Source organism: Lactuca serriola, chromosome 8 (genome assembly GCF_051521515.1).
Source record: "Lactuca serriola cultivar US96UC23 chromosome 8, Lser_US96UC23_V15, whole genome shotgun sequence".
In the NCBI taxonomy this organism is placed as follows: domain Eukaryota; kingdom Viridiplantae; phylum Streptophyta; class Magnoliopsida; order Asterales; family Asteraceae; genus Lactuca; species Lactuca serriola.
The window spans coordinates 161,974,856-161,995,938 of NC_136415.1; the positions used below are offsets into that span (position 1 = coordinate 161,974,856).

The following is a 21,083-nucleotide window of genomic DNA, read 5'->3' on the forward strand; positions in this document are numbered from 1 at the left end:
ATATTCTTCTAATATAAATCGGGCTTAAAGTGTTTGAGACTAACATTTCAAAATAACTATTTAGAAAATACACTATGGATGTATTTTTTTTTCTAACACAAATTGGACTTAAAGTGTTTAGGACTTACATTTCAGGCTCATATTTCATATTTTCATTTCAGATTTCAAAACTTCTTACATGCATATCTGTTGGTTAAGGTTTGGACATGCTTATCTTTACCATCATGGATATAGTTTATTTCCATCTAAAATTAGGTCATCTAGCTGAATCCAAAAAAGAGAGTTTTGCTAATGTCCACCTCTATTGTTATAAACTTTAAAAATAAATAAATAAAAATCAATCTCATAACAATTAGTTATATTAAAAAGATGACTCTGATCGTATTGAGTTCTTCTCTGGCGTCCTAAGTTATGTGGTAGGATTCATTTTTTATAAAACATTGGTTTGTTTGTAGCTCCAATATAATCAATCTTGTTGTGATTGGTGGTGTATTAATATGTATATATATATATATATATATATATATATATATATACTTCTAAAATTGTATACAACCATTAATCTTAATAGTTGGTGCCCCCTTAAAGGGAACTACTTATACAACATGTTCTTAGTAGTTTTCATGAATGGAAACCACCAAATTCATACCCTAACATGTTCTTAGTAGTTTTCATGGATGGAAACCACCAAATTCATACCCTAACATGTTCTTAGTAGTTTCCATGGATGGAAACCACCAAATTCATACCCTAACCTACATAGTGAGCATAACATTGAGTGTGGAATTGTGGTCCTAGTTTTTAACGAGGTTGAAGGAATGTCTTGTGGAGGTTAGGAAACTAGTTGTCATATCTAATATGGCCAATTATGTTGACATGGAAAATTTATTACCGAAAACTAATTATAAATTCGTGATTTAAGACTATAAAAAATCAAGTAGTGGAAGGTATATTCTTGGAGACATGTGAAGCATGTAGAATCTATGATTTCGAAAAGAGTTTGGCTATGTTTCACCGTGTAATTATGATTCATTGTTTAATGCGTTGATAATATTGATCATGATAACTAGTAAATGTAGTGCTTCTATAATGTGCATTGTAATGTAATGAAGTCTAATATTTTGAATGATATGGACATGTTATCAGCATATTAAAGGATGGTGTTGTCAATCTACAAGATATGACTTGTACATGTAGAAAATTATAATACCTTGGTATACCATGTGGTCATGAGATAACGACTGTGAAATCAACTAGGTTTACATACTTTCATTGTTTCGTTAATTATTTTTCATGCCTAAAGTTTATATAACTGTATATGGAAGGCAAATGGTGTATCCTCTTTTAAATTCGTTTGATGGAAAAAACCTAATGAATCGATAGTCGTTAAGCCGCCTTGATGGACTACCACCAAGGGAACTTATTATATGTAACTTAAGCATTTTGGGCATTCTCGTCGAGCATTTGAGTTCAATGAAGCTCTTGGAACTCATTTGGAGTATTTGGAGCATTTGGAGCAACTTAGAGCAACTTGGAGCATTTACAACAACTTATAGTGGAATTGAGCAACATGTGTGTCATGCTGTGACATCCCCGTTTTCACAGCCGGAAAAGACCGATTTGTTTATACTTATTTAAAAATCAGAGTATCCTTTTGGAGGATTAACATTGCGGAATTTGTTCCCATAAAACATGATAATGGTATTATCAAAGCTTTACGAAGAAATGTATTTTATTTATATTAAAACATTGGGATGTCATTGTCAATACAGAAACATAAGCATAACGAAATATTACAAGCCTTATAGTAATTAAACTAGTGATACTCCTTGAATCTCTCAGCAAAAGGTATCTTTAATATCGCTACCTGTGATACAATAAACTGAGTGGGTCGGGTTGGGAAACCTAGTGAGTACATATGATTTTCAACCCACAATAATATAATTAATATGTTTAATCATCAAACAATTAACTCAATTTCTCATCCCCATTGTCTTCTTTCTTCTTAAGGATTTACCCTAAGAATGATCTATGCTGACAGTACTAGTTCAAGGATTCCTTCATGATACTTGTCAGTAGGTATACATTCATTCCTAAGGATTCGTCCTAAGGAATAGGCATGAAGTCCACCATTTCCAGGATTTATCTAATAGGCACTAAGTCCATAGTTGCCACTATTATCTATTAGGCACTAAGTTCATAGTTATCAGTGTTTATCTAATAGGCACTAAGTCCACAATTGCCAGGGTTTATCTTCTTTATTGACAATATTATTTTAGGGAGTCCATCCACAATACATGTCCTAAGGAATAGGCATGAAGTCCACCATTTTCAGGGTTTGTCTAATAGGCACTCAGTTCATAGTTGCCACCGTTATCTATTACGCACTAAGTTTATAGATGCTAGTGTTTATCTAATAGGCATTAAGTCCATAATTGTCAGGGTTTATGTTCTTTATTGACAATATTATTTTAGGGAGTTCATCCACGATACATGTCAATAGGTTTTTATAGTACATCTGATGAACACTTAGTTCAAAAACACCTACAGGTTGCGACCATGCCAACGTTCTACTGCACTGTCTAGAATAATCTGTGGTTGTCACCTGTCACACCCCCAAACCTAGAACGGCGGAAACGTTTGGGAACGGAAGACGTCATGTATATTATCATAACAATGCATAATAGTAAAACAAGCAACAACATCCATTGCATTAATAGAATAGTTAATACATGTGTGTTTTGTGAATAGTTGTAAGACACCAAAAAATGTATATAACAAAATAAAAGACAAGTCTTGAACATGCTTCGTCTTCTCAAAAACCTGATTCAGTGTACCTGTCTACTGGTTTCTGAGAATACAAGTTATTTTGAAAGAGAGTATCAACATTTAAGTTAGTGAGTTCATAAGTATTTTAGTTTCAAGTGTTTGAATTTGTTTCATGAAAATGTTTGTATTGTCTAGTGAAAATGTTTGTATTTGTCTAGTGAAAATGCTTGTATACTTCCCACGAAATCCTATATTTTCTGCTTTAAATGAAAAGTAGTCTTCTACCAAGACTCAATTGTTTGTATGTTCTATTCTCTTGAAAATAGTGAAAAATGTATGTTTGTACTTGAAATAATATAAATATATGTTTTCCATATTGTAGAACGATCTTTACTAGAAAAATAGTATGTATTTCTCATGTGAGAATATCACTGTATGAATGTAATGGAATATGAAGTTTTACAGTAGTATTGTATAAAATATCATACCGATGCATTAACTACCTTGAAAACCAAACTGGTTAATTAAGGTTAAAATGTGATTAGGTTATAACCATGCTTGATTGACTAGTATAAGACACAACGTTCTTCAGGCGTCGAAAATGATATGACATTTGTCATCCGTAGACCTGCAGGTCCCACTGTAGCTAGCAGCAAGGTGTAGGATGGTCAATCTCGTATAGATCTATACACAAACTCACGCTCTCCCTCCAGGGGATTCTGGTTACAAAATGTGACATAACAAGGATATTGCTATGCCATGAAATAGTATCTCACATTTTAGTTATCTTGTTGTTGTTATAGTATCTAAGTTCTTTCTTGTTCTCGTAAATGAATAGTATAATTTGTAATGAATAGTAATAGTATGTATGTATTGATTTATATATGTTTCTCTGTTCTAGAAAATAGTATGTATTGATCCTCTAAACTATACCTATTATAGTTTACTAGTATGTTTGTTTGAAGTGTAAATGATTTGGAGAAAATACTCAATTGCTCAACATATGTAACTGAGTTAAGTATGTTCCTTGAAAATGGGGTTTTAGTATTCATGCATATATTTAGCAAGTATAACTATGATTTAACCGACAGTCGGACTAGTGATCCTACCATAAGCCCACAACCAAACAAGGAACAAGAGTTATGGTATCTAGCAATAGTCATAAGTCTGTTAATGCATACTTATACATAAATATGTACACGAATACGATTTTGATATAAACAGAAATCTAAAAATAGTTTAAAAGAGTTTTAATGTGATTTTAACAACATTTAAGCATAATAAATCCTTTTGTTTATTTGTTTCCACATGTAAATGATTAACACAATTATATTGTGTTCTACTTGTATTCCCCCCCCCCCCAAAAAAAAAGCATTTAAAAAGGTAAATTGTAGGGGTATGAAATCACCTTATGTGAGTGATTCGATTGAAGGTTCGATATAGGATGATTGTTTCCACTAGTTAGCTCCCGAGACAAAACCAAGTTCTAAATAGCAATTCATGCGATATATTGGCATGAAATTAGTGAATATAACATCAAAGGTGTTAAGAAAACAACCTAGTATGTAAGGAATACTTACAAAAGAAGTGCTAGAAGCGAAATCGAGTGACTGCTTGGAGTTCACGGTTGGGCTTCGGTGTTTACGGCCACAAACGGTTCACGGCCACTTGAAGATTCAAGTGTTTTCGGCTGTAAACTCAAGTATGTGCTCTTGGTGTTCTTGGTGAAACCAAGGAGATTCAAGGGTTTCCGACTGTAAACCCAGAAATGAGGGGTGTTTGATCGATGAAAAAAAGAACACTAGATGTTCTTATCAAGATCTGAAAGTGAATCAAATGATCCTCGGATGATAGTTAAGAGAAAACTATGGGTTTTCGGTTGAAGATCTTGAGAGAAAATTATTGAGTTTACGGCTAGAAGTGTAGAAGTGAGGATTATGTCGGTCAAACATATATATAGAGTAGAGTTTGCGGTCCAAAGGAGTTTACGGTCCGAAGTGAATTCACGGCCGAGAATGAGGTTCTCCATTGCGAGACCTTTACGGTTCCTTCGAGATTCCTCGGATTTTGACAAAATTTCCACACTCCATTTAACTAAGTTTTTAATATGCAAAGGTTATTAATCTAACCTTAAGATTACATCAAAGCACAAGTTTGACTTTTACAAGATTGAAATTACGGGTTGTCACATCATCCCCCCGTTAAAGGGAATTTCATCCCGAAATTAAGTCTAAGAGATACACATGGACTAAGGGAAAAGATGAGGATACTTATGTTACATTTGATCCTCCCGCTCCCAAGTGAATTCAGGTCCTCATTTTGCATTCCAGCGATCCTTCACTATCGGAATACGACTTTGTTTGGTTTGCTTGACTTCCTTATCCATGATCTCTACCGGTTCTTCCACGAAGTTGAGACTCTCATTGATCTCGATTTCATCGAGTGGGATAACAAGAGTCTCATCAGATAGACACTGCTTTAGGTTCGATATGTGGAAGGTAGGGTGTACGTTGCTAAGTTCTTGAGGTAGTCAGAGTTTGTAAGCTACCAGGTCGATTCAAGCGAGAATCTCAAAAGGCCCAATGTACCTTGGATTTAGTTTGACACGCTTTCCGAAGCATATCAAGCCCTTCCATGGTGAGACATTCAATAGAACAAGGTCGCCAACCTGAAATTCCAAGGGTTTCCATCTTTTGTCAGCATAGCTTTTCTGTCGGTCTCTAGAGACTTTCAATCGTTCACGAATCTGAACAATCTTCTCTGTCGTTTCCCGGATGGTCTGTGGACCCTTGAGAGTGTTGTCAGGAACTTGTCCTTTAGCTAGTTGCGTGTCACCCACTTCAGCCCAACATATAGGGGATATGCACTTCCAGCCATAGAGGGCTTCAATGGAGCAACTTCGATACTGGTATGGTAGCTGTTGTTGTATGAAAACTCCACCAATGGTAAATGGATATCCCACGCTTTACCAAAGTCGATCACACAAGCTCGCATCATGTCTTCCAATGTTTGTATTGTCCTCTCACTCTGTCCATCAATTTGTGGGTGGTATGTTGTACTCAAGTCCAGCCTAGTTCCCAGGGGTTTCTGTAGTGACTGCCAGAATCTTGAGGTGAATCTACTGTCTCTATCAAAGATAATAGATATGGGAACACCATGCATTCTTACTATCTCCCTAATGTATGTTCTGGTTAGTTTCTCCATCTTGTCGGTTTCTTTGATTTGTAGGAAGTGTGCGGACTTAGTTAACCTGTCAACGATCACCCAAATGGTATCGAGATCACCTGTTGTCTTGGGAAACTTGGTTATGAAATCCATTGTAATCTGTCCCCACTTCCACTCAGGTATCTCCGGTTGTTGTAGTAAACCTGAGGGCTTTTGGTATTCAACCTTAACCTTGGCGCAAGTAAGACACTTGCCCACGAAGGTAGCAACAACTTGTAACATCCCAAAAATAATGACCAAAAATTTCATTTTAAAATCATCAATCAACCATAATAAAGTCATACATAAATCCTTATATGAAATCAAGTATCCCAGAACTTCCGCTTGTTGTCAGCTGCTTTGGAGGGTTCTAAGATAGCTAGGGTGGTTGTTGTTGTCGAGGTAGGGACTCTGTGATCAATGAGTCGTTGTGCCAATCGTTTGGCACTGTCGAAAGTAGTGGGGTTTGAAGCTAAAACATTCTCCTGAAATGGAGGCACCAACCCCAAATGTACCTCTCAATCTTCTTTCCCTCAGTGGGAACCATATTGGGACATAGTGCTACCAGATTGTTGAATCTGGAAGTGTAAGCCACTATGTTCGAGTCCTTCATGGTCAGAGTCTAGGGTTCTTTTTCTAAACCTCTCCCCTCGGGCAGTATTCTTCAATCATCAGTCCTTTAAGAGCTTCCCAGCCCATATCATTTGCCACTATTAAAGTTAGTGACTTGACATGGCTATTCCATCACGTCAGGGCTCTATCACTGAAGGTGCATGCAACAAATTTGACTTTGCTTCCTTTAGTATAGGAACAAATCTCAAAGATCGATTCCGTCTTCTCGAACCATTGCGACAAGGCAATGACTCCACCAATTCCATTGAAGATTTGAGGTTTACAGTTGGTGAAGTCTTTATAAGAGCACTCTCGTGAGCGCACAATGACATCACCTGGTGTGGAATGAACGATTGTTCCACCTCCGCTAGTACCCTGGTTGTTGTGGTATTGTGACATGGTTGTTGCAATAGCCGCAACTATCGCAACATTAAGAGTTATCGTATCGAATTGTGGAGGAGGTGGTGTAGTTGGAGTTATCGGAGGATTGTGCCTTGTTGACTTACGAGGAGGCATCTTTCAACTATAAGTTTAAAAGACGAAAACAATGATAAGAATCCAATAGTGAAATTAATGAATGAGTCCCATAAACTAAATCGCCATAGTTCAATAACTAGTTAGGAGTGTGAGTTCCATAGAGTTCTAGAATTATAAGAATGAAAGTATTTGAACAAAGATTTCTACAAAAGATTAGTTGACTGCCAATATCATTGGTATTAAGGATGTAATAAGTTTGGGAAAAATTGACCTAAGAGTAGGTCTTACATCATATCAGAAGTAGTAAAATTTTGACAGCTTAGAGGTCTAGTTAAAGTACTTGAAAGACAGGAATATTTTACAGAAAAGTGCTTCATAGAGCACAGATAAGAAGGCTATTCCTTAAACCAAAAGAAAAGATGAGTAAAACATCTTCTAATGGCGACGGGTACTCCTGGGGCAAACCCTCAGTTCTGCCAGTTGACGTACTACATCCTGAAGATGCCGCTCATGTGCTCTTTGACGCACTCGAAGTTCTATGACTTCAGCTCGGGATGCAACAAGTTGCTGTTGTAGAGCCTCATTGGCTCTCCTAGCCCCTTCCATAGATTCTTCGAGATGACGAATACAGACCGTGTTAACGCCCGAATTGGCATCAACTTCCATAACTCGGTCGATGGCTGCCCGACCTTGTTCTCCATTCCGAGCAATCCTGCGGACCATAATGGGCAGGACTCGGTCAGCTGAACCTCCTTCACTGAGATTGTAAAAGCTTCGGTCTCCATTGAAGGGTAAAGGTTGACCCTGTTCGTCACTCCAACAATTTAAGTTTGTCGCCCACAAGGGTGTGGTACCTTGAAATGCAGGTCAGGGGTTAAGATTTGGGACTTGAACCTATTGAGGTAGGTTGTTGACTTATGGTTCAGGGTCAAAACCATCTGAAAAGCCTTCTGCAAGGTGATCATCCAAAGGGATTGGATGGTCATCTTCTGGCTCTTCTTCAAGCCATCCAACATTGCCTTGGTTTAGGAAGTATGGATTGCCATGAGGATGGAATCCAACCATGATATCAATGCGATAAAAGGGGTATAAGAATCTTATATAAATAGTCGTACTACTTAAGATAATTATAAGATGATCCTTACCAGTTACTTCAATACTTGCATAGTGCATACCGGTTATATGAAATCAAAACAGGATAGACCTTCGAATAAGTAACCCTCACTCCAAATCCACAACCAAACAAGGAACAGGAAGTAAAGCAAAGATCACAAATTCTAAGTCTATGACACCTTAGTCTCATATAACCTTAGTGTATCCACTTAGCAACTATTGACCTACTAGTAAAGACCTTTTTAGTTCTCAAATAACTAATTATAGTAACACAAAATACTCCTATAGTATTTTAAGTTTATGTTTTGTACTAATGTTCTCATTGTAGTAGTGTTGGTAAGTTTATAGACTTGTTGTCACATCACAACCATTCTTGGGCATATATTAATCACTTCTCGGACTGACATAGTTGATCAGGCTATGTCATTCCTAGAACTGACCATTCATCCCCAAGCCTACCTGTGATGTTCAACAATCGTAATACTTTTGTTCTGTCTTAGTGACACTGATTTTAGTATGAATGTAGGTATGTATACTTCGTTAAATATTTTATTATTTAAAAGTATAAACTCTTGGTCAGAGTATTTTAATCCCGTTGTGTTTATAGTTTCTATATCTTTTATGGGTTGATATACTCGATTCACTATAAACAATGCTCTGATACCAATCTGTCACACCCCAAAACCAAGAACGGCGGAAACGTTCTGGGGCGGAGGACGTCATGTACAGTATCACAACAATGAAAAGTAGTAAATAAGCAACAACATCATCCATTGCATTAATAGTACAATTTCATACAAGTGTGTTCTTTAATAGTAGTAAGACACCAAAAATGAATAATCAAAATAAAAGATGAGTCTTGAAGATGCTCCGTCTTCTCAAAACCTGGTCATCGGTACCTGTCTACTGGTGACCTGAGAATACAAGTTGTTTTGAAAGAGTTGATCAAGATTTAAGTTGGTGAGTTCATAAGTATTTAGTGTCAATGTTTGTATAAGTTTGATGAAAATGTTTGTAATTCATCAATGTAAATGTTTGAATATGTTTGAAAACTCCTAGAAAATCCTATATTTTCTACTAGTATAAAAAGTAGTCTTCTACCAAGACCCGACAGTTTCATGTGTTTGTTTCTCTATAAAGGGTGGATGCTTTTCCCAAATATGACTATCATTACCAAATTATAATTTTATATTACGCTTTATGTGAGAAGATCACAATTTGAATATAATGGGAAAATGTATGTGTACTGCAGTATTATTTGTATTAACTACTGAAGTAATAACTACCATAAAACCAGTGGTTTAATTAAGGCAAAATGTGATAAGATTGTTACCATACTAAACTGACTATAACACGACGACGAAAGACGTCGGAAGAAATGACATTTGACACCCATAGACTTGCAAATACCACTGTAGCGAACAACAAAGGTGTAGGATAGTAAATCCAGTATAGATCTATACGCAAGCTCACGCTCTCCCTCCATGAGATTCTGGTTACAAAACGTGACATAACGAAATGGTCGATGTGTCATGAAGTAGTATCTCACATTATGTTATCTCTGAATCTTGTTATAGTATACTTCTTATAGTAGTATTCTTTGTATAGTATCCTTTGTATAGTATTCCCTGTTATAGTATTCTCTGTCTAGTATTCTCTGTTATAGTATTCAATGTTATAGTATTTGTATATGATAGTATTCTCCTAAACTATACCTATTATAGTTTACTAGTAATTTTTGTAGTTTAAATGGATGAAGGTATACCTTTGCTACCCAAAGGTATTGAACTGACTGATAGTACTTTTATATCTACATATGTATACATAATATATATCTAATATTTAGACGACCTTCAGACAAATAACCGATACCCTAAGTCCACATCCAAACAAGGAAAAGGAAATAAAGCGAGTTAGGAGTCCTAAGTCCTTTAAACACTATATGTATAACTATACATATATAGACATGATTTCGACAATATATAAGTTTAAAAGAGGTTTTGTAATACATTTTAAAGAGTTTAACAATAAATATTAATGACTTGATGTCAGTTTATAAAACGATTTAAGCAGTTTGATTGATAATACAGTTTTAAAGTATAAGAAATCATCTGTTTAAAACACAGTTTGAAGTATATGAAATCATTTGTTTGAAACATAGTTATAAATCACATGTGATTGATTATATAACTAACATGTTTTCTACTTGTATTCCCCCCCTAAAAGCATTTAAAATCATTTAAAATATAAGTTAAGGGGTATGAACTCACATGATAATGAGTGATGTGAATGAAAGATCGGTATAGGATGCTAAGTGTCAAGTGAAGACTTGAGCACACACGGATCCTATTTAGCATATAATGACACATATATGCATCTAATTAGTGTTTATAACATCTAATCATGAAATGAAACAACCTTAGGGACTAGTAAACACTTGTTTTGAAGTGTTAAACCACATAGGGTTGCATATAAAGGGTGTAGGGCCTCACTTTGGAGTTTACGACCCAAGTGTAAACATCCCCATGAGTCCACGGCCCATGGGTTTTACGGCCCAATGAGTTATGGCCGTAAACTCATGGTAATTTGTACTTATGTGTGTTTTAAGGTCTTACAAGTCACAATGAAGTGTTCTAGACTTGGTTCCAAGGCTTAGGAAGAGATTAGGGCTCATTTGCACCCTTAATTAGGGTTTACGGCCCAAGGAGATTGCCTTGGCCGTAAACTCTCTTTTGATCTTGATTTCATGTTGTTTTCAAGGTGTAAACTAAGTGATTCAATCATATAACATGCCAAGGCAAGAGTACTTACAATATAGAAGTTTGTAAGGGTGATTAAGGTCCAAAACACTAGTGTGTGTTCTTGGTGATATGAAGAACACTTGAAGATCTATCAAAATGGAGTGATTTCATGGATGAAATCAATGATCCTTACTAGATAAAGTGTTGTAACAACAAATCAAAGGAATGAATTCTTACATTTTTGGAAGATCAAGATGAAGAACTTGATGATACTTGAGAAAGAATGGAAGTTCTTTGACTTGAAATGAAGGAAATGATGAAAATTCATGCATATAGCATGAGTTCACGACCAATGATGAGTTTACGGCCCAAACTCATGAAGTTTGGCCATAAACACCTCATAATGGGGTTTAAGGCTTGATTGTTGCACATTAAACACTAGAAGATACTTCATAACACTTGATTCTTGAATGCCATATGATTAAAACACCCAAACAGACTCTAACAGTGCTAAAAGTTAGCAGAAATAAGTCTGACCGTGATTGTACAAGATAGAAATTTCAGGTTGTCACACGTAGTGATTCCTTCATGATTGCTTAAAGATAAGGAAAGTTTGGTATGTTTGATTCTCGTAATAGTCTATCTTTTCCCATAACTTTCTCAATTTTGTCACCAACTTTTTTCATTATATGGGGATGGTTTACGAGTTATGCCAAAGCCCACTCGGTAGTAATGGCAAAAGCATGTTCATGCACTAAATATATCATGAAATTAAACACATATATGTTCGTAGATGCAAATATAGATATAACAAAGGTTGACATATGATATACTAATGTTAATTACCATAATGAAGGCTTTAATGTTGTATATGCTCAACTTTATCTCCATGCTCTCATCTAATGACATGTCGAGTAAAAGGTCAAGCAAGTCCTTAACTTCTGCCTTCTCGTAACTCTTCTTTCTTGCCTCTTCACGCTTCTGCATGATCTTTTCTATCATTTCGTCAAATCTTCCACGAATTTCCTTTGACCTTTTTCCAATTCCTTGTACATCTATATTCTTAAGGAACCATATATAATATGAATTTTAAATGTAAACATGAGTTCGCCTATATCGATAACTATGTTCTTTATGTCTTATGTATCGTCATTTTCACCTGAACACCTCTTGCTCATAAGCATTCATGATATAATATTGTTCGCTATCTTTATAACCCCCCCCCCCCCCCCCCTCAAGTTCTACCGATTCCCAACTTTGGCTTTCTCTGATAAAAATCTTAAAAAGCGATTGATTTCTTCGTTTTTGACTGGATGGAGGGAATCGAGTGTTTTTAGCACTGAGGAGTTCTGAGACGACTATCTTCTTTGAAAACTTCTAATAGGGTCCATAAGTAGCAAAAACGACTGGATGTAAGTAGCAATATAATCCATGGATAAGTTATATGGTCTATCTAAAAAGACATTATCATACGTTTTAAACAATGCTTTCCTTGTTCTCGATCTAAAGGGTGGTTGCCCTTTTTCCTCTCTATTGAAATCGAAGTCCAATTTTGACTTTTTCTGTCAAACATTGTTCTTCTATGCGATGATTTCATATGAGAGAGAGATACCTTTTATATATTAAATAATTATAATTTCTTTTATTATTTTTTTAAATAACCAAAATCTTCATAAATGGTCCCTATTTTATGAAATGACGGAAATCTCTTTCTATTAACAACCAAAAGTTGACGGTGTCAGCTAAAATGACAATTTATTACAAGTTTTGAAACCATATAGACCATCTATTAGGTTTTTTGAATTTAGAAACTAAATTTCAGATATTATAAAACCGAGTGCACCATTTATGAAGTTTTGTAAATATTAAAAAAGGGGCATTATTTGAAAATTTGATTGAAAAACGATCTTAAACCTTTTCTACCGGATCACATAGTTCTTGCTTAAAAAGATTGGTCTTTCGAATAAATCGAATTGGATTTTTTATCCGGCCCGTGGTTTGGTAATATTTGGGTTTCTAAAACGGCCCAACCCATTTACAAGCCCAGTAAACCAAATAGGTTTACAAGTGATATAAGCCGATCAACTAGGGTTTACCGGCAGAGCTGAAGGAGAGAGTGGAGCAGTAAGTGCAGAGGACCGCCGCAGTTTCGCCGTACATCTATACCGGAGATTCCCATCTCCTACACCACACGCCGCAGCCATGGTGCAATTTCTTTCCTTCTTATTGAAATTTTATCCATTAGTAATTCATAGAAGTTTGCGAGCTGCGATGTTCGATTTATTTGATATCGGTTTTTCTTCTACGTTTCTCGCCATTAAAGCTTTTGCGATGATCTTCAGGCTACATCATTCACGTTTTATTGTTTTAGTCATTGAACTATTTACCCTGAAACACCTCAAATAACTTCTATATCTATCTAGGATGTTAGAAGAATCAGTCAAATCCAGTGTCTGTTGTTTCGATCTTGCTTAAATTAGCAGTATAATACACAAATTTAGTTTCTAACATATGAATTTCTGGTTCACCTGACTTTTAGTAAACCCTACATCAGTCGAAATGAGGCTATAGTTTTCGCAATATAGTCGTGATTATGTTGACTTATGTAGCATGTTTAATGGTGTTTTTTTTCTGTATCGAAGGCTCGAGGATTGAAGAAACACATGAAGAGGCTCAATGCCCCCAAGCATTGGATGCTTGATAAACTCGGTGGCGCTTTTGTAAGTACACTCATAAACAGTTTCTATATCTGATTCTTTTCTGTTTTCTACCCTCTTCTCGATTGATAACATGTTATTTTAATTTTCTTCAACTCAGGCTCCTAAGCCGTCATCAGGACCTCACAAATCAAGGGAATGTCTCCCATTGATCCTCATTCTGAGGAACAGATTGAAATACGCTTTGACATACCGTGAGGTCCAATCCATTCTCATGCAACGCCATGTTCTTGTTGACAACAAAGTCAGAACTGACAAGACTTACCCTGCTGGTTTCATGGGTAAGTACACAAAATGTCCATATTACCCTCCTGTAGCTTCTCCAATTCATCGATCTCACCCTATGTTTTCTCATCAGATGTTGTCTCAATCCCCAAAACCAATGAAAACTTCCGTCTTCTATATGACACCAAGGGTAGATTCAGACTCCACTCAGTGAGAGATGAGGAAGCCAAGGTTAGTTCATATTAATATATGACTATTTTCATACTTTTTTAAAATAATTAATTAAAGTTTTATTTTTTGCTGTTGTAGTTCAAATTGTGTAAGGTTAGATCAGTTCAATTCGGGTCAAAAGGCATTCCATACATCAACACATATGATGGGAGAACAATTCGCTACCCGGACCCACTCATCAAAGCAAATGACACCATCAAACTGGATTTGGACACCAACAAGATTGTGGATTTCATCAAATTTGATGTTGGGAATGTTGTGATGGTGACAGGTGGCAGGAACACAGGGCGTGTTGGGATTTTGAAGAACAGGGAAAAACATAAGGGAAGTTTTGAGACTGTTCATATCCAGGATTCAACGGGTCATGAGTTTGCGACCCGTTTAGGGAATGTGTTTACTCTTGGAAAGGGGACAAAGCCGTGGGTGTCGCTGCCCAAGGGCAAGGGGATTAAGTTGACTATTATTGAGGAGGCTAGGAAGAGGCAGGCTGCCCAAGCTGCCCAAGTTGCTTGATTTTTGTGTTGTTGATTGTTGGTTTTGTTGAGACTTATATGGTAGTTGTTGGATTTTAGAGGTGGTTATGTTTTTGATTTTGGTACAATTTTGAATGTTTGGGTTTTGTTTGTTGGGTTAATTTGATTACAAGTTGGAGACTTTGTGTTTTTTGGTTTTGACTTGTATGCTTTTTGAATCTTTTGATGCATACAACAAAACTTTTTTTACATCTCATATTTGAACAAGGAAAAGGAACTGCAAGACTGAAAAAACTTGGTTTTGAAAAAAATTATTTTTTTATTTTCTCGACTTTTTCAGGTGAAAAAAGTTCTTGAAAAATCTCTACAAACTCAAGCTATAAAAAGTTAGCTGACGATGATTAACAAATGTACTTGATGGATAGCAATAGTTCAAGTTCAATCTAAGGTTTGGCGTTTCATGATGAATTTTATGATGAACATATTTGGTTAAAGCCGTTTCATGATGCATCCTGAACCACTTGTCAAGGATATAAATAAAAGATGTAAAGTTAAAACACAAACACCACTTGAAGCTTAGAATTGTTGTAGTGATGTGATAAACATAGATCCATGGAGCTTAGAATTGTTGTAGTAATGTGATAAACATAGATCCATGGATAGATCTTGATGGTTTTCTTTTAATTGCTTTAGTTGCTATGTTTATGTTTTGCTTTAGGTTCAACACTCAAGATTCTCCTTGATCATTGTATTTTGATCGATCGAATAAGAGCATATATACTAACGAGTTGGATGTGCCAGGTTGTCACATAGCGGCCTCGATTTGGACATTCATTGATGTTGGAATGACGGTAGTGGCATAGGGAAATATGAGTTGGAATCAGATTGGTTCTCGTCAAACTCAATATTTTGGTCTGGAGGATTTTTCTAGATCGATTACCGACTAATGTTATATTATGGGAGAATGTCACTATTGTATAAGAAAGTATTTCAAATTGTTTTAATGTCCTTTAATTATTTTTCTTGTTTTATGAGGGAACAACGTAGGTTCTGTAGGTTTAAAAGGCCAATTTGAAGAATCTGAAGGAGTAAACCGGTTAACTCTTTGCTGTGTCATTTGACTTTCAAAAGTCCAAGTTTTTCTTTATCGACGTTTATAATTCCACATGACTTAAATTTCTTCCCATGCCAACAACTCCATCATCATTGTTGTCGACAATGGTGTTTCGCACTCAAATTTCTCTTATGGGCACTTGTTTTGTTTTGTTTTTTTTGAAATAAAGTCGATAGAGCTCCATTGGAAATGTTGGTGTCCCAAATAAATTTTTGATCAATTGAAACAAATGAGTAGTCAATATTTGAGGACCCGAGCTCAAATTCAAAACACTCATCTTGGTTTCCATCCCCAAATCACAAAACCCCGGTAAAATTTGATTCCATAACACGGAACCTATTTTCACAGCCAATGTTAAACATTTAATCCAACAAATTATTTGAAAATTAGGTTCCAAATTGAATAATTTAAGGGTTTTGGAGGTAAAAAGAAATAAACCTGATTTGAGTCGAAGTTTTGAAAAGCAGAAGTCAATGAACAATGCCTAAGAGTTGGTGATATGGGTTTGGAGACACAGGGATTCAAAGTTTATGACGTAATCGGCGATGACAGATGAGGGTGAGGTACCAACAAGATGGGGGTGAAGGGTAAGGTGGTGTAGATAGTTAGAAATAGAGTAATTAGAGGCAAAGTTAAGGAAAGTGGAGATAAGTGGTAGATGGTAGGCAGTGATGGATGGTGACAAAGGAGGTGTTTGTTGGCTATGGTGATGGAGTGTGTAGAAAGAGAGATAATACAAAGGGTAAGGATGAAGATGATGGTGCATGAAGGGGAGGTTGAAGATGTGAAAATGGTGGTTGGTTTTAGAAGACTAGTGTAAAAGATTGAGCCATCAACAACGTGGGCGTAGAGAAAGAAGCGGCAGACGATGGTGGTGGAAAAAGTGGAAGAAATAAAAATTGATTAATGGATTTCAGAGGATGAAGCAAGTGTACAATATCATAATGTATCCACAGGGTGTTGCAGAAAATATACATGTAGAATCTAAACTTTTGTCGGGGTGACGGTCCCTCTTGTGGGGTGTCATTCTGTATTTGCATAAATAACTTATAATGTCCACATCATCAACCAGTTAAAACATGACAATACAAGTTTATTATGATGGGTAAAGGACTAACTTAACAACTTAACAAGTAAACATATACTTAATTTCCATAGAGTACAAAAACAAAATTTTTTAATAGAACTTTAAAAATAAAAGAGAAAATTTTGTAAGGCTAAATTAATATTTCCCTTACATTATTTAAAAGGAGTGTTGATGTGGACACTTATGTGTGCCTTATTTGCGATTATTGTCTTGACACTACAAATAAAATGACATTTAGTGGCATAGAAAAAATGCCACTAAAAACAAATTTGTTCATCTGTCTTGCGAGGCCTGTAAAGGCCACTCTGGTCCGAATTAGACAAAATGACCACAAGAACAAAGTTGTAGGAAATCGAGTCTAGTATTAAAGTTGTATTTTTGAAACATATACTTTGTTTGTTAATTGCTTGTTATGTGTGGTTTTTAGGTGAATCATTGAGAACTTCAAGTAAGTTCAAGACTTGGAATAAAATGAGAGTCTCATCAAGGCTAAAAGGTGACTAATGTGCATAACTGAAATGTGCAATTCGTAAATGGTGATTTGATTCACATTAGGATGACCTTGTCATTACTTGTGCTTGATGATGATATGATATTTTTGATGCTACCGTATGCTTTGTGCTATTGTCATATTATGGGTTATTTTCTATGATGCTTTCACTTTGATGAATTTGATATATATGACAAACTAGTTTTTGGGAGTGAGTAAATAATTTTCATAACTTTAGTGTATAATCAAAAACTACATCTCATAAGTGGATTGTAAATGGAAATTAGGATTACGCTAGAATTTCTAAATGCTTGTGATAACTGTTTATAAATATGTGTTTGCATCTTGTGTATGGGTATGCCTTGGAATCTGCTGATACGGTGTTATGCATGTTATGTGTTAGTTGTAATTGCATACGATTGTGATGTTTAAAGAATTGGTAGTCTTATGCTATAATATGTTGATAATATGTTAACTTTTGTTACATGCTTTATTGCTTGTTAAAGGTAGTATGAATAACATGTCTATGTTGAAGTAAGTTTAGGTTGAAAGAGCTTAAGCCATATCGATTGTAATTTGAAAGATCTCATCGGTTTGAATTAACTAATTTGTAATAATCGGTTGAATAAAGTCGATGACTATCATTATGGTAAACTGAAATGACTAATGTGCCTTTATTTATTTATTTATTTGATTATTTTTGAAATAACTAAAAACAATACGTTGAAACTTCAACATAAAACCTTACTTATAGTGCATACATATTCTAACTCATATTAAAAATAAAAACTTCCATAACTACTACAACCACATGCATTGTTACTAACAAAATAAAACCACACAAAACAACACATGTAAAATACCCACCAAGTACAACTTATTATGCTAAAGGTACAAATCAAACACCCTCCTCAAGAAGCATCTGATTAAAATGCCACACCCCTGCATATTCAATTAAATTTCATAACATTAATATCATCACATAAATTAAAAGCCACAATTTTATACTCAAATAAATATTTACCATGGCCTTTTCCAACTCTTCTTAATTGAGACACATAGTCTGAAATTTTCTTTATTGCTTCAACCTATCACAAAACAATTCTAATTCTAATTAACACAATTTTCAAATATAAATAAATAAATAAATATTTATGAAAATCTTCACCTGTTCTACTAGAAATTCACTCTCAATAAAATCTGCCAGTTGTGGATCATTGTTTGTATCGGCCACCTTTTATTTCAAAGATTAAAAATAAAAATAAACAAATCAATGAAATTATATTGTTATTTTTTGCATTTATAAAGAAAAAGACTCTTTAATAACATACCCTATGCAAAGAAAGAAGTTTTTCATTGACTAGTTTCTCCAAGGACAATGCTAACTCCATTGCTAATCAAGATCAAAAGAATAAAATCAAAATATGGATTAAATATATATATATATATATATATTTAAGTTTAACAAGTGTTAATTAATTAATTGAGTTAATATTTGGTTAATTAATTACCATATAAAGCATCTCCCTTTTCTTCATGCTCAAACTCTGAAGGGGGCCCAACTATGGTATGCAACTTTACTCTTCCACCACGCATATTCTACACATGAAAAAAAGATTTTAAGAAAAATGTGAAAAAGATGACATGAAAATGTGTGTGTGTGAGAATAACCTGATATTTCATTAACTTTTCTGCATGTTCTCTTTCTTCATCACTTGATTCCTTGAAGAATCTAGAGAGAAATGAATCAAAGTTTATAAGTGTGTAAAGATTTGTATGAAAAGATTAATGGGGATTTGAGTTTATGTGGTTTGTTTTGTACTTGGCAAAGCCTTTCATGGCTACATTGTCTCGATCAAAGTATGCATACAGAGCGTGGTAGACGTAGGAGACATTGTATTCAACACTGCAGCATTAAGAAGTAAAGAGTTAGATGATTGTGACCTGTATAGATGATTGTTGATTGCTTCTGTAACAACAAGGACTATCAACTATGCAAGTTTTGAGTTTTAAATCTTTTGATTCGTTATAGTGAATCATTTTCTTTTCCATTTGGTTGGATTTTGATGGAAATAATAAGCACTACCTACCATTTATGATTTAATGACAAGAAAATTAAATGATTATAAACATTATTCTGCTTCTTTCATCCTTTCATCCATAATATCTGTAGATCCTCATCAGAAACATAACTTAGATCAAGTATTTGACCATTAATACCTTTGTAACATTGATCCTAGTTAATTATCATCATTTTCATTCAGTTATTCGATTTTTCCTCACGCATTAAATGTGTATGACTTGTAGTCACCAATGAAGCATAATATTCAATAACAATCGTCACAAAAGGTATGAAGAATTTCACTTTACGCACAGAATCATAGATATAAGCAGATATGGACCAAACGACACGATTATACAGCCTGACAGCGAAAAAACATCGAGAAAAAAGCACAAATTAACAAATATAATTATAAAACTTACTTGATTTGCTCGTTGATGGCAGCTTCACAATCATCGAAATAGTTTTGACGTGCAAGTGAGGTCTGAGGAGATATCGGGACTAGGAACTCCTCCTTCTTCACTTCTTCAAACGGCTGAAACAGCACCCCACTACTCAACACCGGAGTCTTCTCCTCCACCATCGAAGCACAATGAACAGCTCCTCTTCTTACCTTTGACATCAAGCTCAAAACAGAGGATGGCGACGATGAAAAACACGGAATTTTCACAGAGCCAATCGTGTTTTTGGGTACCAAATCCAGATCTACATCTGGTTTCTTCAGCAGAACCCTAGATGATGATGAAATGGCTGTGTTCATCGACATTGTTGACGAATCAAAAGGTGAAAATGTGTGTGTTTTTGATGAGATGAGACTGAAGCTGAAGGTTGAAATTTAAAAGGAGGAGCCAAGGGTTCACGAGAGAACAAATAGGATACGGGTTTTTATGAGCCGTTGAAAGGTGAGACACGTGGACGGTTGAGATTAAAGTGTAGGTACTGGCGTGTGGTGGCCTCACGCCTTATCTGTAATCTGGTGGAAGGTATGGAAAGATCAGCTCCATGTCATATTCGTAAGGAATCAAACCTAAATTTGTATGCTTTCACACCACTAATTTTATAATATATTAAATCGATTAAATAAATTTAAATATTTATTAAAATGCCATTTTTATATGAAGATGAATGTTTATTTGTTTGGTTTAACTATTTGTTGAAGATGAAAGCAACAAGAGCAAACTCAGGTAATTTTATCGATATAAGATAGAGAAGGTAGATGTCGACAATTATGTCTTCAGAAGAAATAAAACAATAAGCAATCTCTAGCATGTATTGACAAAAACCTGAAAAAGATACAAACAAGTGTGTCACTTTAACTATTTGTTGTAGATTAAAGGAGATAAAAATGGAGAAGATAACGGCAAATAGTTATTTAGCATATAGATTTAATGATTCACGGACCTAACATACAATAAGCAAAGATTTAAGGACCATTTGTGCAATAAATCAATAATCTAGACCAAAACCATAACATTTGACATCCCACATGGAAGAAAGTTGTAATTTACTCTTTCAATTATTATTATTATTTTTGTGTTAGTTGATTTTGAAGGTCCTGTGCAAAAAATAAAAATAGCCCCCTAAATTTCGTATTAACAACAGGTAGCAATATAAAGCGGCGTCGTTTAAAAAAAAAGAAATAAATAAATCATATTCATGTAATGTTTGATCAGATTTTGCGAATGTTAATAATTGTTTGTTCCAATTCTTTTGATTCTTTCACTTTATTTTATGATATTAAATCAAATCTCAGTTTGTGTTTGAGGAT

At 35.0% G+C, this 21,083-nt stretch overlaps 2 protein-coding genes across 2 annotated transcripts; one reads left to right on the forward strand and one right to left on the reverse strand.

Annotated features, from left to right (window-relative positions):
• Nucleotides 1-13,002: 13,002 nt before the first annotated feature.
• On the forward strand, nt 13,003-14,751 carry LOC145068136 (small ribosomal subunit protein eS4z). Its single transcript, XM_079015114.1, has 5 exons — nt 13,003-13,121; nt 13,559-13,636; nt 13,734-13,914; nt 13,992-14,089; nt 14,168-14,751. Exons 1-5 carry the CDS (start codon nt 13,119-13,121, stop codon nt 14,600-14,602), a joined length of 795 nt encoding a protein of 264 aa, XP_078871240.1. The 5' UTR covers nt 13,003-13,118; the 3' UTR covers nt 14,603-14,751.
• A 3,162-nt stretch (nt 14,752-17,913) lies between these two features.
• Nucleotides 17,914-20,143, reverse strand: LOC145068135 (ferritin, chloroplastic-like). Its single transcript, XM_079015113.1, has 8 exons — nt 19,738-20,143; nt 19,076-19,159; nt 18,925-18,985; nt 18,765-18,852; nt 18,585-18,646; nt 18,422-18,487; nt 18,278-18,341; nt 17,914-18,195 (listed from the first exon to the last, which is right to left on the reverse strand). The coding sequence occupies exons 1-8, from the start codon at nt 20,079-20,081 to the stop codon at nt 18,152-18,154; spliced, it is 813 nt and encodes a 270-aa protein (XP_078871239.1). The 5' UTR covers nt 20,082-20,143; the 3' UTR covers nt 17,914-18,151.
• Nucleotides 20,144-21,083: the final 940 nt, after the last annotated feature.

What these genes read in the sequence shown, in the direction of transcription:
- LOC145068136 (XM_079015114.1), top strand. An exon ending in ATAAACTCGGTGGCGCTTTT is followed by an intron (nt 13,637 to 13,733) that starts GTAAGTACACTC and finishes TCTTCAACTCAG; the next exon opens with GCTCCTAAGCCGTCATCAGG. An exon ending in TGAGAGATGAGGAAGCCAAG is followed by an intron (nt 14,090 to 14,167) that starts GTTAGTTCATAT and finishes TTGCTGTTGTAG; the next exon opens with TTCAAATTGTGTAAGGTTAG.
- LOC145068135 (XM_079015113.1), bottom strand. Translation starts at nt 20,081, where the DNA reads ATGTCGATGAACACAGCCATTTCATCATCATCTAGGGTTCTGCTGAAG. An exon ending in AAAGGGAGATGCTTTATATG is followed by an intron (nt 18,647 to 18,764) that starts GTAATTAATTAA and finishes GATCTTGATTAG; the next exon opens with CAATGGAGTTAGCATTGTCC. An exon ending in AAGAGTTGGAAAAGGCCATG is followed by an intron (nt 18,196 to 18,277) that starts GTAAATATTTAT and finishes TTGAATATGCAG; the next exon opens with GGGTGTGGCATTTTAATCAG.